This window comes from Procambarus clarkii, chromosome 3 (genome assembly GCF_040958095.1).
Source record: "Procambarus clarkii isolate CNS0578487 chromosome 3, FALCON_Pclarkii_2.0, whole genome shotgun sequence".
NCBI lineage: Eukaryota > Metazoa > Arthropoda > Malacostraca > Decapoda > Cambaridae > Procambarus > Procambarus clarkii.
Window position 1 is genome coordinate 18,542,522 of NC_091152.1, and position 17,882 is coordinate 18,560,403.

At 53.1% G+C, this 17,882-nt stretch overlaps 1 protein-coding gene across 8 annotated transcripts in view; it reads left to right on the forward strand.

The window, feature by feature from the left end:
* Positions 1-17,882, forward strand: part of AP-1gamma (adaptor protein complex 1, gamma subunit) — a 129,824-nt gene that overhangs the window by 55,576 nt on the left and 56,366 nt on the right. For all 8 annotated transcript variants that reach the window (XM_069329727.1, XM_069329692.1, XM_069329714.1 and 5 more), the window contains 3 exons: positions 314-409; positions 7,881-8,060; positions 11,262-11,408. In XM_069329727.1, the coding sequence (XP_069185828.1) occupies positions 314-409; positions 7,881-8,060; positions 11,262-11,408 (423 nt within the window). The remainder of the gene's footprint in view (positions 1-313; positions 410-7,880; positions 8,061-11,261; positions 11,409-17,882) is intronic.

The window sequence follows — 17,882 nt, forward strand, 5'->3', positions numbered from 1 at the left end:
CTAATCTTTACATCAGTACCATAACAATACAACTAATCTTTACATCAGTACCATAACAATCAATACAGCTAATCTTTACATCAGTACCATAACAATACAACCAATCTTTACATCAGTACATAACAATCAATACAGCTAATCTTTACAGTACTGTGTATACATTTTACTATTTAAATAGTTATGAGTTATAACTTGTTAACTCAGTTTTATGCATTTCTCATTATTTGCTTAACAATTAAATAAAAAAATGCTTTGTGATAAAATGTTTCGTAAATGTTGTTCTAGACCATATTGTAATTATTTGTTTTATCAGATTGTTCCCAACCTGGTGCGTATCCTCAAGAATCTGATCATGGCCGGCTATTCTCCAGAGCACGATGTTCAAGGTGTCTCAGATCCCTTTCTCCAGGTTGGTGAATACACTATTATTGTCTCATTCTATGGCCATGAATATCTATTACTTAAAACATTTAATGTCAGATATTTGGTCCAGTAATACAAAGTTATATTTAATCCTGTATGGATGGCCAATGTAGCAGTATGTGCTGGATTTTAACAGTGATTTCCTGTTTTTTATTTTTAATCATAACATATTTTGCCCAGACTACTATGATAAGTGACAGCAATGCTAGTCAATTTGAAAATAGAATACTGTATATTTTGTATCATCTGTTCATGTAGCTGTAAATTGGGACATCACAAAATTAAACCATAGTGGCGGCTCACCAGTAGATTCTTAATATACAACACATGCATTTTTACTTTCCATTTATGCCACACAGTTATGGCACACAGCTTGGTATTTCAAGCTTGATAGGTATCAAGAGTTTGGATACCATAAAATTTTGCTATAATGTAATTTGTTTGCACCCCCATTGACAGTTTTTAGTGTATAATTACCTAAGTGTAGTTCCAGGATGAGAGCTAAACTCATGGTGTCCAGTCTTCCCAGCACTCTGTCATATAACGCTTTGAAATTACTGTTTTGGCCTCCACCACCTTCTCATCTAGCTTGTTCCAACCGTCTACCACTATTTGTAAAAGTGAATTTTCTTATATTTCTTCGGCAGCATTGTTTAGTTAGTTTAAATCTATGGCCTCTTGTTCTTGAAGTTCCAGGTCTCGGGAATTCTTCTCTATCAATTTTATCGATTCCTGTTACTATTTTGTACGTAGTGATCATATCGCATTTTTTTCCTCTATCATCTAGTTTTGGCATATTTAATGCCTCTAACCTCTCCTCGTAGCTCTTGCCCTTCAGTTCTGGGAGCCACTTAGTTGCATGTCGTTGCACCTTTTCCAGTTTGTTGATGTGCTTCTTGAGATATGGACACCATACAACTGCTGCATATTTCAGCTTTGGTCTAAGAATGGTAGTGAACAATTTTTTTAATATTTCGCCATCCATGTATTTAAAAGAAAATCGGAAGTTAGAAAGCGTGGCATAGGCCCCTTGCACAATGTTCTTAATGTGATCCTCAGGTGATTGTTTTCTATCTAGAACCACCCCTAGATCTCTTTCTTTATCAGATTTCTTTAAAGATTTCTCACATAATTTATAGGTTGTGTGGGGTCTGTGTTCTCCTTTTCCACATTCCATAACATGACATTTATTCACATTAAATTCCATTTGCCAAGTGGTGCTCCATACACTTACATGCTCCATATATGTGTATGCTCCATACACTTTGCACTGGTAGAGGCGTGGGGTGTACTGCACAGCTAGTTATCACCTATTGTAGCAGCCGGCTCTGTTCTGCCTGGGTACGTTGTCCTCTTGTGGGGGTTTTATTTTGTTTTTGTTTTCCTGCCTGGTGGGGTTCTGCCTTTGGTTCGTTGCGCCGTATCTATATTAAGTTTCGATACATGTCTGTGTTTCTGGGTGGTACCCACTGCTAGGCCCCTATTACCTTGATGTTACCATGAAGTGTTTTCGGGGCTTAAGGTCCCCACAACACAGTCGTCGACCAGGCCTCCTCATTACTGGATTGGTCAACCAGGCTGTTGGATGCGGCTGCTTGCAGCCTGATGTATGAATCACACCCTGGTTGATCAGGTATCCATTGGAGGTGTTATCCAGTGTATTGAACACTGAGGGGTCAGCCAGTTATGCCCCTTATGTGTAGTGGAAGCGCGTTGAACAGTCTCGCACCTCTGATGTTGATAGAGTTCTCTCTCAGAGTAGCAGTACCAGTTGCATCTCTGCACTTCAATGGGGGTATTCTGCACATTCTGCCATGCCTTCTGGTCTCATGTGATGTTATTTCTGTGTGCAGGTTTGGGGGCCAGTCCCCTCTACTATTTTCCACTTGTAAATTATTATGTATCTCCCACCTGCATCCGCCTGCCATGAGTGGACACGTCCCGGGGGTTAAGCTTTTAGAGGTTTGATTGGTAGACTTGGGCGCCAGTACCCTGCCTGGGCTTACGTTTAGCGATACCAATCTAAGGGCCCTGTGAAACCCCATGGGGATGCAAGGGGTCTGATGGATGCAACCCCCGAGTCCCCCTCTCGCCTTGTGCGAGTTTCAGGGTTGCTCTGTCCTCTTGTCTCAGGGTGACTCTCACTGTTTTTGCCTCCGTCATGCTGTCTGTTGGGTCGGTGACACCTTCGACCCAGAGTCCTGTGTGATTTGTTGATTGTGATTCAATTCACCAAGTCCACTGATGATTTTATCAGGGTGCAGGCGGCTCAGGCGTTGCATGCTAGATTTAGGTTGCTGCAATGTGCTAGGTTGATTGCTACCCTGGAAACCCCGAGGCTGCCCCATTTTGCTTATGGGGACCCGGACTTGGGGGTGTTGGTTGCTTCGACCTTGGTTCAGTCTGCAACCCACTCGTTCTTCCCCTGCTGTGGTTCATTCTGGTTCCCCCTTTCTCCTGCTTCTGGCTCCGAAACGTCTGAGAGCTTCGGGGTCGGGGCAGAGTTTGGATGGTTCTGAGACTCGGGCAGTTTCGTGGGTTGCCCTTCTGGGGGGGTGGGGCGACGGAGGCATTCGAGTCGGTTCCCTGCCGTGGCGACGGGGTCTGACCAGTGGGCCCCCCTTCCTTCCTGCTATTCCAGCTGCCCCAGGTTTTTCTTGTGAGGCCGGGGCTTTGAAGAACCACTCGGCCCCAGGTCTTGGTGTGGAGGTTCCCAGGGTTGGGGAGGGGCTGACTTGGGGGCCTTGGGCCCCATTGGACCCTGCCTGGGTTTTCCTACCCTCCGAGCAAGGCTTACTGTTTCAAGCAGTGGGGTTTTCTTTCCCCCCCCCTCTCTGTGTACAAGTTGGATTTGGTGTCGACTCCTACCGGGGTTCAGTTCCATGTCCCTTCGGGTCTGTCGGTTCTGTCCTTCTGAAGGTATTCGACTTCCCGCATCTCGCCTACTGATGTGCGGGTGGCCATTATGTCTTATGTTCTGTGCGACCCGGATTATGCCTCTATAATGGATCCGTCATCTTTCCGGTTTGGGTCTTCGTATCCATACTAAGTTCCTTATGTGGTTCCGGAGTCGCCCTGGCTAGCGGACTGCCCTGTGTTGTCATTGGATGTTTGGAATACTTTGTCGTACCCTCACGCTTGAGCGGCGTGAAGTGTTGACAGTGGTCCAGGTTTACCTGGGGGGGGGGGTGCAAATTCGAGCAACTCAGTGTGTTTGTTCCTGCCCTTCAGCGGGATGTTGGCATGGTTCAGCTTCACATGCAGATTCCCTCCCTTTCGGCTGCATTGGTGGCTGAGGACTTGTTCGCTAGTGGCCTGCTGGCTTCAGTCTTGCGGTTCTTTTCCCTCCTGGAGCTGTCTTCGGATTGGCTTCAGCAGGATGTGGAGGTGCTTGGGGCCATTTCTGAGTCTGGTGCCTTGATCTTGGTGGCGCGTGTGTCGTCTGCACTGCTGAAGCTGTTTGCGCCAATCCTGCAGGATGCGGTGTCACTGTTTTTTGCTTCGCGTGTCGGCAGGTGGTGCTCGCTTCCTCGTTGGAATTTGCTTGGGCCCTAGCTCTTTAAGTTTTCGTCGCCTTATTGTCCTTTGCTGTTTGCGGAGTCTGCGGTTGGGCAGTTTCTGCTGGCAGCCTCTTCAAGTTGTCGTCCGATGTCGGACTTGTTAGTCCTTCGGGGGTCCCGGAAGGGGGTTCCTCCCGGAAGGGACGTGCCTGGGCTCGGGGTTCCTCTCATCGTGGTAGGCCACTGGTGCCAGTTTCTGGGTCGGCACCAACTTCGGACCTGTCTTCGTCTGCTTGCTCTGTGCATAAGTCTCATAAGGCGCATTGGCCCTTTTGCGGTTTGCTCCATTGGTGGGGCGATGGGGGGAAAGGCTCGATCTGTTCGCTCACGCCTGGTCTCACAATTCATTGGCTTTTCGGGTCGTTTCCGTCAGCCTGTGGTGGCGTTGAGTGGCCCCTCCTCCTTTGGGGGGCTTGAGGCTGGCCTCTTCTGCGCTCTGTCAGGTCAACTCGGAGTGGGTATGCTTAGGTGTGGTCAAGATGACGATGTCCCTCAGGTGGGTTTCCCGTCTATTCCCAGTCCCGAAACGGGACTGTGTGGACCTGCGGTTCATTCCGGACCTGTCCCATCTGAACCCCTGGGTCTTTTGCCCCTATTTTTGGATGACTACTTTGTCCCAGATCCGACTTCTGATGGAGCCGGGCGCTTGGATGGAGTGTCTGGACTTCTGGAATGTGTATTGTCACGTCCTGATTCATCCGGGGTTCAGAGATTGGCTCAGGTTTGTTGTGAGGCGTCTCGGTTACCGCTTTCGTTGTCTTCCATTTGGATTAAACCTGGCACCTCGCATGTTCACCCGCCTTACCCGGCCTGTCTGCGTCTCTTAGATCTTCGGGTGCTGGCCTACCTCGACGACTGACTGGTCTGGGCTCCCAGCCAGTTTGTGTTTCTGATCGCCAGGGATTTGGTTCTTTCCCAGCTCGCCGGGTTCGGGCGAGCTGGGCCCTGGTGAACTGGCGGAAGTCCCATGTGGTTCTCTCTCAGGTTCGGTCTTGACTGGGTCTTGTGTGGGATGCTCAGACCGCTTCCTTGTCTCTCCCTCCGGAGTCTCTGCTCCCATCTGCGCTTATTTCTGGCGAGTCTCACGGGTCACTCGGCAGTTGCTCGAAGGTTTGTGCGGGAGCCTGAATTTTTCCGTGATGGTCTACCCGCCAGGTTGGGTTTGGCTTCGTCGGCTGTTCTGGTTCCTTCTGGAACATCCCTTCCACCTCCTTCACAACTGCTTGGTTCGGCATCTGGGGGCCTTGCGTCGGCTGCTGCATCGCCGGCTTCCTCTTCGGGTTTTTCGAGGTTCAGAGCCTTGGCGCCTACCCGAACCCTCGCTCAATGTGTTCAGGGACACTTCATCTCTTGGCTGGAGCTTTGTGACCAGTGCTCACCATACCGGCTAGGGGTTGTGGGGTTGGTCCTTCCGTCGGGCCCACAGCACTGTAGTTCTCGAGGTTTGGCTCACCTGGCCGTTCACGTTTGGGGGATGTCCAGTATCCTGGCAGATGGCCTGTCGCGGTTCATTTCCCTGTCCTTGGAATAGACGGTCGACTCCAACTAATTCAGCTGGCTCTGCCGGAAGTATGGGTTCCCGGAGGTGGACCTCTTCGCGTTGGCATGGATAAGGTGTCTCCTGGTATATGTGGCGCTCTTCCCTGACTGCGAGGCCGTCGGGGTCAATGCTTTTCGGCAGGACTGGTCTAAGTGGGGATCCCTGTACCTCTTCCTCCCCAATTTCGCTGTTAGGGAGCTGGTCAGCCGAGCGGACAGCACGCTGGACTTGTGATCCTGTGGTCCCGGGTTCGATCCCGGGCGCCAGCGAGAAATAATGGGCAGAGTTTATTTTACCCTATGCCCCTGTTACCTAGCAGTAAAATAGGTACCTGGGTGTTAGTCAGCTGTCACGGGCTGCTTCCTGGGGGTGGAGGCCTGGTCGAAGACTGGGCCGCGGGGACACTAAAGCCCCGAAATCATCTCAAGATAACCTCAAGATAACTCCAGGTCCTAGCTTGCTCAGAGACTTACCAGGGAAGAGTAGTCTTTCAGACACTGCTTGCTCGGTATCCAAACCCTGGGGTTTTTCCGCGGCTCTACCTCTTTCAGATGATCGGTTTGGTCCATTATGTGGCTGGTTCGATCTTCTCCTCGAGTCTTCGCGTCTGGTATTTTTGACTCGGGTCTATCACCATTTGTATGGTGATCAGGTGGCTTTGTTAATAGTGTCCCATCTGCGTGCTTCGTCAGCAGTGTGAAGTTTCCTGGCGGTCCTTATGTTTCTTTTTGTCTCTTTGTAGGTACACTTCACTTTCGGTTAGGGTTGTTTTGTCCTTTCTCTTGTAGCTGTTTCTTAACCTTCATCTTATGCCGTATACTGTCGCCTTGTATTGTGCGGCGTTGGTGGAGCCGCTGCAGCTTGCTTTCGAACCGTTTCGCAAGCTGTCTCGGGCATTGTTTCACCTCCGGCCTGCTCATGCGCCGCCTGAGCTGTCCTGGTCATTGGACAGGGTGCTCTCTTATCTCTCTCTCATTCAGTTTGTTGTGGCCCCTTCAGTTCAGGATTGTCTCTCCAAAGCTCTTTTCCTATTGGCCACTGGCCTCTGGTGGTCGGGTTGGGGAGCTTCATGCTCTCCTCCGGCACAGGGGTTTCTGCTCTTTTGGCTCTGGTGATAGGTTTGTTCGTTTGCAACCATCTGGCAAAGAATGAGACGGCTGCTTTCCGGAGGGTTCCTTGGGTGTCCGGGGACTCGCTTTGGGTTGACTCGGTTTCCCGTCTTCCCTGTTCCAGGGTTCGGGTCTCCCAGGTCGGCATACGACTTTGGCTGAAGGCAGACAGCGTTGCAGGAGGCTAAGGTGATCCAAGAGCACTAAAAGAGAGTGGCTCTCCAGGGGAGGCGATGTCCTTTATATAGTCTGGCGGTGATATCATTTTATAAACGACGTTTATAAGTTTGCTGCTCTTGCTGCCATCTTCGGTAACATGTCTTGGGCTGACATTCGGGCGCGAGGTTTTTGACGGTCGAACAGGGTCCTGGTTGCATGCTACCTGGTTAGTGTTCGGGGCCTAGTTGGGCCTGTGTTGCATTGGGTCTGCAGTTGCAGCTAGTTGTCTCGTCTTCGCGTTGAGGGGCGAGTGCATACCGCGTGCCAGGTTTGTCCCTCTTATTTTTGTATTTTGGTAAGTAGCTCCAGGATGCCTTAAAGGGCTCTCCCCCCCCACCCCCACCCAGAAAACCAGTGTTGAATGTAATGAAACGCCATTTTCTGGGTGAGACCCGGAGGCTCCCCGGCATCTCCCCCTCCCGCCGGTCGGCAGTTTTTTTAGCGTGTTTTGACATCCAGCCTTAAAACTGAAGGTGTGGGTAGCCAGCACAAGGGGTCTGGAGTAAGTACCACAATCAGCTTGTGGTACGGAGCTGCGCAGATGGCGGCGCGGCAACATGCTGACGTCGTGCTTGTTTTTCTTTGGGGAGTTCTGTTCACTAGTTTGACTTTAAGTAGTACAGGTACAGTAGTTTCAACCAGAATAGTGGTTTGTTTTGGGATGCTTACGTCTCTGGGTGCCTGACCCGGTCGATGGTAAAAACAGAATGTTCCAAATCACACGTGCAGTTCTATAGGTCATTGCTCCTCGTGCCTCTCTGAGGGGGCCAGGTTCTGGCCATGGTCCCCGGTAGGCCTAAGAGCTCCACTCACACTGACTGATGCCAAAGTCTAATACAGCTAGTGCCATATCAGCCTGGATAAGCTCTGGGGACCCTCCGTGTTTCTCCCAGAAAATGGCGTTTCATTACATTCAACACTGGTTTTTTCTCAATTGCTGTTGTGAAATTGAAAAATGCATTCTGTAGATCATATTTCATGTTTAATAATACCTGTATCAAAATGTCTATATATTTTCTTTTATTTTAGGTAAAGATTCTGAAACTGCTGCGAATTCTTGGTTGTGGAGACAGTGAAGCCTCAGAAACCATGAACGATATTTTAGCACAGGTGGCCACCAATACTGAATCTTCCAAGAATGTGGGCAATGCCATACTGTATGAAACAGTACTTTCTATAATGGACATTAAGAGTGAGAGTGGATTAAGGGTAAGCATCATAAAGATCTTTGTGCAGTGTGAAGTGGAAGCGGTGTTTCTCTTGAAAGTATGCGTTGTTTACTGTAGGTTATTTTTGTCCCTGTTCGCATTCTTTTTTGTTTAATATTGTCACTAAATACATCAGTCTGTCTTGAGGTTTCCATGATCATGTATACATTTCTGTTTTCCTCCAACTGCTCACCAAGTTGGCACAAAGCTGGATTTCATCGTTTAGAATGTGTTTGTAATTCTTAGCCAGGAAAAGGTGGCTTAAAAAGAGGCTGTAAAAACCATTTATATTTACATTTAAATGTGTGGAAAGCTGAAGGACTGGGATGAAAGAATGATTTTGTATGTCTGTATTTATATTCTTTATTTGAATATCTGAAAATTTTCTAATTTTTTTCATTTAGTAATTAAAACATTTATGGGTCACTTCACTTGCAATTTTTTCCCATTCTGACTCGAGTCTATTTATTATGTTCGTTTTGTGTGCGATTACTGTGCCTTTTACTTATGTTTAGAGATCCCTTGGTAACTGTGTGTAGTTACATATATATATGTAGCTACAGGATGTGGGCTATACTGTACTTGGGTTGTTCCCCTCTTCCTAAATGACTAACCTAAGCTATTTAGTGTTCTGATGCTTCTGGTTATTTTGGAATACGCTCACACCCTCTCCCTCTCCCTCTTCCTCCCCCTTTCCCTCCCCCTCCCCCTCGTGTGTGTGTTGACTATTTCAGTTGCAAAGACGTATTTGTTCGAGTCTTTCAGGACCTATATTTTTGTGCCTTGTATCTATGGCTTCTTGTTCTCAATGTTTCATCTATCAAGGATTCCTCTATTTGAGTTATTGAGTCCTGTCACAAAGTTATACATGGTTATTATTCAACCATGTACAACAAGGCTCCTGATAGCTGAGTGGACAGTGCTTCAGATTTGTTGTCCTGAGATTCCGGGTTAAATCCCCGGTGAGGGCGGAAACAAATGGGCAAAGTTTCTTTCACCCTGATACCCCTGTTAGCTAGCAGTAAAATAGGTACCTGGGAGTTAGACAGCTGTTATGGGTTGCTTCCTGGGGAGTGGGGGGGACAAAAAGGAGGCCTGGTCGAGGACCGGGCTTCAGGGACGCCTAATCCCTGAAATCATTTCAAGATAGCCTGAAGATAACCTCATTTTCTTGTATATATTTTATTGGTTTGACTTATTTAATGCCTCCACCCCTCTATTTATTACTCTGGTTTAGGTTTGGGAGCCATTTAGTAATAAGGCTTTGCACCTTAGACAATTGTCATGCCTTTCAAGAAGACCTGGCAAAGTGCATGGATTTGAGATTTGTTGACAGAACACTGGACGCGTGATCCTGTGGTCCCGGGTTCGATCCTGGGCGCCGGCGAGAAACGATGGGCAGAGCTTTTTTCACCCTGATGCCCCCGTTATCTAGCAGTAAATAGGTACCTGAGGGTTAGTCAGCTGTCACGGGCTGCTTCCTGGGGGTGGAGGCCTGGTCGAGGACCGGGCCACGGGGACACTAAAGCCCCGAAATCATCTCAAGATAACCTCAAGATAACCCCTCCTCGTAGCTCTTGTCCTTCAGTTCTGGGAGCCACTTAGTGGCATGTCTTTGCACCTTTTCAAGTTTGTTGATGTGCTTCTTAAGATATGGGCACCATACAACCACTGCATATATTCCAGCTTTGATCTAACAAAAGTCGTGAACAATTTGTATCTTGTGTGAAAGTGTATTTATGAAATTCTTAATGGAGGAGCCAGAAATGCACCCAAATGCATCCCTAAAGCGAGAGACAAGTACTGCCCACTCCAACCATCAAGCCGAGGCTTATTCCTTATATTGGGTGAGGCCCCTTGAGAGGAGACCAGCAGGGGCAGACTTGTAAATCATCTCAAGGAAGATATCCTGACCAAAGGCAGGGGCACTGCCAGTGACAACTAGAGATGGCAACTCTGGCCACATACAGCCGAGGCAAACAAGCAGCCGAGGCGTGCACAACAGGTTAGAATGAAACACACACACAAGAAGCCATAAACTTAAGCACAGGTTCTGCACAGGGGGGAGAGAGAGAGTAAAAGAAAAGCCAGCACCCAGGTGAAACCAATGGCTGTAGAACTGAGAGGAAACGTCACCAGGCTCGTGAATATCTAGGATGGCTGCCATCTGTTGGCTGGTGAGTGGTGCTAACTAGCTTTTGGACGTAAACAATGAGTGTCTTTGAGGATTAGAAATTTTGCCGCAGCAGCTGCTTATTTTCTGCTATTACCTATCTGGCGGTCTTTTCTTCAGTTCTGTGACTTTAGACCTTATAACTTATGGGGCATGACAGCTGAGTGGACAGCGCTTCAGATTTGTATTCTGAGGTTCCGGGTACGATCCCCAGTGGAGGCGGAAACAAATGGACAGAGTTTCTTTCACACTGATGCCCCTGCTACCTAGCAGTAAATAGGTACCTGGGAGTTAGACAGCTGCTACGGGTTGCTTCCTGGGGATGTGTAACAAAAAGGAGGCCTGGTCGAGGACCGGGCCGCGAGGATGCTGAGCCCCAAAATCATCTAAAAAAAACCTAGTCCCCCACTCTTCTTTCCTCTATTGAGGGGGCCCCTATTCTGGTACTGGTGTCTGGTACGTGCTCGTGATTTGTCAGAGTCTGGTGTGGTACCCAAGACTTGCAAGATCCAAGGTGGGTAACTCAGAGACCTCCCAGAAATAAAACTGGGTGATTAGAGTCAAATTAGTGAGCAATCTCTGTATGTTATTCAAAGAGTGTTGCCTAATAGTATGGAAACAAAGGAAGGTATAATATGTGATTACTTTTGACAAAATTCCCTAAGAGATGGGCAGTTTGTCTTGTGAGGCAGCCAGTGGTAGGGTGCCGAGAGACTGGGTGCTTCAGTAGTGTGGACATCTTATTTTCTTTTTATCATGATGTCCATGGCAGTTGCATGTACAGAATCCATTGAATGTAATTTTTATAGAACCCTTCGTGATTCATTTATATGCTCTTTTTGATTCATACAAAAGTTTTTTGCAATAGACAAATGAAAGTATTTGTCAGTCAACAGAGAACCTCCAGAACTTTAAGCAGCGAGACGAAAGTGGTTTACCTTATGATGAGTTCCATAATTTAAGGGTTAAGGTGATAAAGCACACTAAAAATTGTAATGTGGCACCTGTTATATGTTCTCCCACTTTCAGGTTTTGGCTATTAATATCCTAGGACGGTTCTTGCTGAATGCAGATAAGAACATCCGATACGTAGCACTGAACACCCTTCTCCGCGTTGTTCATGCCGATAATTCTGCCGTCCAACGTCACCGCTCTACCATCTTGGAATGCCTCAAGGTAATTAAGTTTTTATTGCTCAGGTGGGTGTGACCTAGTTGCTTTTAGTATACCAACTTTGGCGCTACTTATTTTAGTATTGCTGTTTATAATTTTTAAGGTAAGAACAAATTTGAAAGAATACATGACATTAGAAACAATGTTTGTTACCCTATTGTATGTGTGAGCTTGCCCAGGTATAAAATGGTCATATGGAAATGCACTGTTAACCCTTCCTTGTTAGTCATACAGACACTTTGCATTGAAACTTGTGTAGTACCCTGTTTTATCGTGAGAAGATTGTTGTGTTAAACACACACCTGGCTGTATCCTGCCGCAGATTGTTCTGTATCCAAACTGGTCCATTTTGTATCTTAAACGTTGTGGATATATGTGGCGAGATGTGTGGGGGAGACAGAGGGGGGGATGTGGTCTTGCTGGTTGTGGTGGGAGGGAGGGGGATGTGGTCTTGCTGGTTGTGGTGGGAGGGAGGGGGATGTGGTCTTGCTGGTTGTGGTGGGAGGGAGGGAGGATGTGGTCTTGCTGGTTGTGGTGGGAGGGAGGGGGGGATGTGGTCTTGCTGGTTGTGGTGGGAGGGAGGGGGATGTGGTCTTGCTGGTTGTGGTGGGAGGGAGGGGGATGTGGTCTTGCTGGTTGTGGTGGGAGGGAGGGGGGGATGTGGTCTTGCTGGTTGTGGTGGGAGGGAGGGAGGATGTGGTCTTGCTGGTTGTGGTGGGAGGGAGGGGGATGTGGTCTTGCTGGTTGTGGTGGGAGGGAGGGGGGGATGTGGTCTTGCTGGTTGCGGTGGGAGGGAGGGGGATGTGGTCTTGCTGGTTGTGGAGGGAGGGAAGGGGGGATGTGGTCTTGCTGGTTGTGGTGGGAGGGAGGGGGGATGTGGTCTTGCTGGTTGTGGTGGGAGGGAGGGGGATGTGGTCTTGCTGGTTGTGGTGGGAGGGAGGGAGGGGGGGATGTGGTCTTGCTGGTTGTGGTGGGAGGGAGGGGGATGTGGTCTTGCTGGTTGTGGTGGGAGGGAAGGGGGGATGTGGTCTTGCTGGTTGTGGTGGGAGGGAGGGGGATGTGGTCTTGCTGGTTGTGGTGGGAGGGAAGGGGGGATGTGGTCTTGCTGGTTGTGGTGGGAGGGGGGGATGTGGTCTTGCTGGTTGTGGTGGGAGGGAGGGGGATGTGGTCTTGCTGGTTGTGGTGGGAGGGAAGGGGGGATGTGGTCTTGCTGGTTGTGGTGGGAGGGGGGGATGTGGTCTTGCTGGTTGTGGTGGGAGGGAGGGAGGGATGTGGTCTTGCTGGTTGTGGTGGGAGGGAGGGGGGGATGTGGTCTTGCTGGTTGTGGTGGGAGGGAGGGGGGGATGTGGTCTTGCTGGTTGTGGTGGGAGGGAAGGGGGGATGTGGTCTTGCTGGTTGTGGTGGGAGGGGGGGATGTGGTCTTGCTGGTTGTGGTGGGAGGGAGGGGGATGTGGTCTTCCTGGTTGTGGTGGGAGGGAAGGGGGGATGTGGTCTTGCTGGTTGTGGTGGGAGGGAGGGGGATGTGGTCTTGCTGGTTGTGGTGGGAGGGAAGGGGGGATGTGGTCTTGCTGGTTGTGGTGGGAGGGGGGGATGTGGTCTTGCTGGTTGTGGTGGGAGGGAGGGGGATGTGGTCTTGCTGGTTGTGGTGGGAGGGAAGGGGGGATGTGGTCTTGCTGGTTGTGGTGGGAGGGGGGGATGTGGTCTTGCTGGTTGTGGTGGGAGGGAGGGGGGATGTGGTCTTGCTGGTTGTGGTGGGAGGGAGGGGGGGATGTGGTCTTGCTGGTTGTGGTGGGAGGGAGGGGGATGTGGTCTTGCTGGTTGTGGTGGGAGGGAGGGGGGATGTGGTCTTGCTGGTTGTGGTGGGAGGGAGGGGGATGTGGTCTTGCTGGTTGTGGTGGGAGGGAAGGGGGGATGTGGTCTTGCTGGTTGTGGTGGGAGGGGGGGGATGTGGTCTTGCTGGTTGTGGTGGGAGGGAAGGGGGGATGTGGTCTTGCTGGTTGTGGTGGGAGGGGGGGGATGTGGTCTTGCTGGTTGTGGAGGGAGGGAAGGGGGGATGTGGTCTTGCTGGTTGTGGTGGGAGGGAGGGGGGATGTGGTCTTGCTGGTTGTGGTGGGAGGGAGGGGGATGTGGTCTTGCTGGTTGTGGTGGGAGGGAGGGAGGGGGGGATGTGGTCTTGCTGGTTGTGGTGGGAGGGAGGGGGATGTGGTCTTGCTGGTTGTGGTGGGAGGGAAGGGGGGATGTGGTCTTGCTGGTTGTGGTGGGAGGGAGGGGGATGTGGTCTTGCTGGTTGTGGTGGGAGGGAAGGGGGGATGTGGTCTTGCTGGTTGTGGTGGGAGGGGGGGATGTGGTCTTGCTGGTTGTGGTGGGAGGGAGGGGGATGTGGTCTTGCTGGTTGTGGTGGGAGGGAAGGGGGGATGTGGTCTTGCTGGTTGTGGTGGGAGGGGGGGATGTGGTCTTGCTGGTTGTGGTGGGAGGGAGGGAGGGATGTGGTCTTGCTGGTTGTGGTGGGAGGGAGGGGGGGATGTGGTCTTGCTGGTTGTGGTGGGAGGGAGGGGGGGATGTGGTCTTGCTGGTTGTGGTGGGAGGGAAGGGGGGATGTGGTCTTGCTGGTTGTGGTGGGAGGGGGGGATGTGGTCTTGCTGGTTGTGGTGGGAGGGAGGGGGATGTGGTCTTCCTGGTTGTGGTGGGAGGGAAGGGGGGATGTGGTCTTGCTGGTTGTGGTGGGAGGGAGGGGGATGTGGTCTTGCTGGTTGTGGTGGGAGGGAAGGGGGGATGTGGTCTTGCTGGTTGTGGTGGGAGGGGGGGATGTGGTCTTGCTGGTTGTGGTGGGAGGGAGGGGGATGTGGTCTTGCTGGTTGTGGTGGGAGGGAAGGGGGGATGTGGTCTTGCTGGTTGTGGTGGGAGGGGGGGATGTGGTCTTGCTGGTTGTGGTGGGAGGGAGGGGGGATGTGGTCTTGCTGGTTGTGGTGGGAGGGAGGGGGGGATGTGGTCTTGCTGGTTGTGGTGGGAGGGAGGGGGATGTGGTCTTGCTGGTTGTGGTGGGAGGGAGGGGGGATGTGGTCTTGCTGGTTGTGGTGGGAGGGAGGGGGATGTGGTCTTGCTGGTTGTGGTGGGAGGGAAGGGGGGATGTGGTCTTGCTGGTTGTGGTGGGAGGGGGGGGATGTGGTCTTGCTGGTTGTGGTGGGAGGGAAGGGGGGATGTGGTCTTGCTGGTTGTGGTGGGAGGGGGGGGATGTGGTCTTGCTGGTTGTGGTGGGAGGGAGGGGGGATGTGGTCTTGCTGGTTGTGGAGGGAGGGAGGGGGGATGTGGTCTTGCTGGTTGTGGTGGGAGGGAGGGGGATGTGGTCTTGCTGGTTGTGGTGGGAGGGAAGGGGGGAAGTGGTCTTGCTGGTTGTGGTGGGAGGGGGGATGTGGTCTTGCTGGTTGTGGTGGGAGGGAGGGGGGATGTGGTCTTGCTGGTTGTGGTGGGAGGGAGGGGGGGATGTGGTCTTGCTGGTTGTGGTGGGAGGGAGGGGGGATGTGGTCTTGCTGGTTGTGGTGGGAGGGAGGGGGGATGTGGTCTTGCTGGTTGTGGAGGGAGGGAGGGAGGGATGTGGTCTTGCTGGTTGTGGTGGGAGGGGGGGATGTGGTCTTGCTGGTTGTGGTGGGAGGGAGGGGGATGTGGTCTTGCTGGTTGTGGTGGGAGGGAGGGGGGATGTGGTCTTGCTGGTTGTGGTGGGAGGGAGGGGGGATGTGGTCTTGCTGGTTGTGGTGGGAGGGAGGGGATGTGGTCTTGCTGGTTGTGGTGGGAGGGAGGGGGGGATGTGGTCTTGCTGGTTGTGGTGGGAGGGAGGGGGGATGTGGTCTTGCTGGTTGTGGTGGGAGGGAGGGGATGTGGTCTTGCTGGTTGTGGTGGGAGGGAGGGGGGATGTGGTCTTGCTGGTTGTGGTGGGAGGGAGGGGGGATGTGGTCTTGCTGGTTGTGGTAGGAGGGGGGGGATGTGGTCTTGCTGGTTGTGGTGGGAGGCAGGGGGGATGTGGTCTTGCTGGTTGTGGTGGGAGGGGGGGGATGTGGTCTTGCTGGTTGTGGTGGGAGGGAGGGGAGGATGTGGTCTTGCTGGTTGTGGTGGGAGGGAGGGGGGGATGTGGTTTTGCTGGTTGTGGTGGGAGGGAGGGGGGGGTGTGGTCTTGCTGGTTGTGGTGGGAGGGAGGGGGGGATGTGGTCTTGCTGGTTGTGGAGGGAGGGAGGGAGGGATGTGGTCTTGCTGGTTGTGGTGGGAGGGGGGATGTGGTCTTGCTGGTTGTGGTGGGAGAGGGGGGATGTGGTCTTGCTGGTTGTGGTGGGAGGGGGGGATGTGGTCTTGCTGGTTGTGGTGGGAGGGAGGGGGGATGTGGTCTTGCTGGTTGTGGTGGGAGGGAGGGGGGATGTGGTCTTGCTGGTTGTGGTGGGAGGGGGGGGGATGTGGTCTTGCTGGTTGTGGTGGGAGGGAGGGGGGATGTGGTCTTGCTGGTTGTGGTGGGAGGGAGGGGGATGTGGTCTTGCTGGTTGTGGTGGGAGGGAGGGGGGATGTGGTCTTGCTGATTGTGGTGGGAGGGAAGGGGGGATGTGGTCTTGCGGGTTGTGGTGGGAAGGAGGGGGGGATGTGGTCTTGCTGGTTGTGGTGGGAGGGAGGGGGGGATGTGGTCTTGCGGGTTGTGGTGGGAGGGAGGGAGGGAGGGATGTGGTCTTGCTGGTTGTGGTGGGAGGGGGGGGGATGTGGTCTTGCGGGTTGTGGTGGGAGGGAGGGGGGATGTGGTCTTGCTGGTTGTGGTGGGAGGGAGGGGGATGTGGTCTTGCTGGTTGTGGTGGGAGGGAGGGGGGATGTGGTCTTGCTGATTGTGGTGGGAGGGAAGGGGGGATGTGGTCTTGCGGGTTGTGGTGGGAGGGAGGGGGGGATGTGGTCTTGCTGGTTGTGGTGGGAGGGAGGGGGGGATGTGGTCTTGCGGGTTGTGGTGGGAGGGAGGGAGGGATGTGGTCTTGCTGGTTGTGGTGGGAGGGAGGGGGGGGTGTGGTCTTGCTGGTTGTGGTGGGAGGGAGGGGGGATGTGGTCTTGCTGATTGTGGTGGGAGGGAAGGGGGGATGTGGTCTTGCGGGTTGTGGTGGGAGGGAGGGGGGGATGTGGTCTTGCTGGTTGTGGTGGGAGGGAGGGGGATGTGGTCTTGCTGGTTGTGGTGGGAGGGAGGGGGGGATGTGGTCTTGCTGGTTGTGGTGGGAGGGAGGGAGGGATGTGGTCTTGCTGGTTGTGGTGGGAGGGAGGGGGGATGTGGTCTTGCTGATTGTGGTGGGAGGGAAGGGGGGATGTGGTCTTGCGGGTTGTGGTGGGAGGGAGGGGGGGATGTGGTCTTGCGGGTTGTGGTGGGAGGGAGGGGGGGATGTGGTCTTGCTGGTTGTGGTGGGAGGGAGGGGGGGATGTGGTCTTGCTGGTTGTGGTGGGAGGGAGGGGGGGGATGTGGTCTTGCTGGTTGTGGTGGGAGGGAGGGGGGGATGTGGTCTTGCTGGTTGTGGTGGGAGGGAGGGGGGGATGTGGTCTTGCTGGTTGTGGTGGGAGGGAGGGGGGGGGTGTGGTCTTGCTGGTTGTGGTGGGAGGGAGGGGGGGATGTGGTTTTGCTGGTTGTGGTGGGAGGGAGGGGGGGGTGTGGTCTTGCTGGTTGTGGTGGGAGGGAGGGGGGGATGTGGTCTTGCTGGTTGTGGAGGGAGGGAGGGGGGATGTGGTCTTGCTGGTTGTGGTGGGAGGGAGGGGGGGATGTGGTCTTGCTGGTTGTGGTGGGAGGGAGGGGGGGATGTGGTCTTGCTGATTGTGGTGGGAGGGAGGGGGGGATGTGGTCTTGCGGGTTGTGGTGGGAGGGAGGGGGGGATGTGGTCTTGCTGGTTGTGGTGGGAGGGAGGGGGGGATGTGGTCTTGCTGGTTGTGGTGGGAGGGAGGGGGGGGATGTGGTCTTGCTGGTTGTGGTGGGAGGGAGGGGGGGATGTGGTCTTGCTGGTTGTGGTGGGAGGGAGGGGGGGTGTGGTCTTGCTGGTTGTGGTGGGAGGGAGGGGGGGATGTGGTCTTGCTGGTTGTGGTGGGAGGGAGGGGGGGATGTGGTTTTGCTGGTTGTGGTGGGAGGGAGGGGGGTGTGGTCTTGCTGGTTGTGGTGGGAGGGAGGGGGGGATGTGGTCTTGCTGGTTGTGGAGGGAGGGAGGGGGGATGTGGTCTTGCTGGTTGTGGTGGGAGGGAGGGGGGGATGTGGTCTTGCTGGTTGTGGTGGGCGGGAGGGGGGGGTGTGGTCTTGCTGGTTGTGGTGGGAGGGAGGGGGGGATGTGGTCTTGCTGGTTGTGGTGGGAGGGAGGGGGGGATGTGGTCTTGCTGGTTGTGGAGGGAGGGAGGGAGGGGGGGATGTGGTCTTGCTGGTTGTGGTGGGAGGGAGGGGGGGGGTGTGTGGTCTTGCTGGTTGTGGAGGGAGGGAGGGGGGGTGTGGTCTTG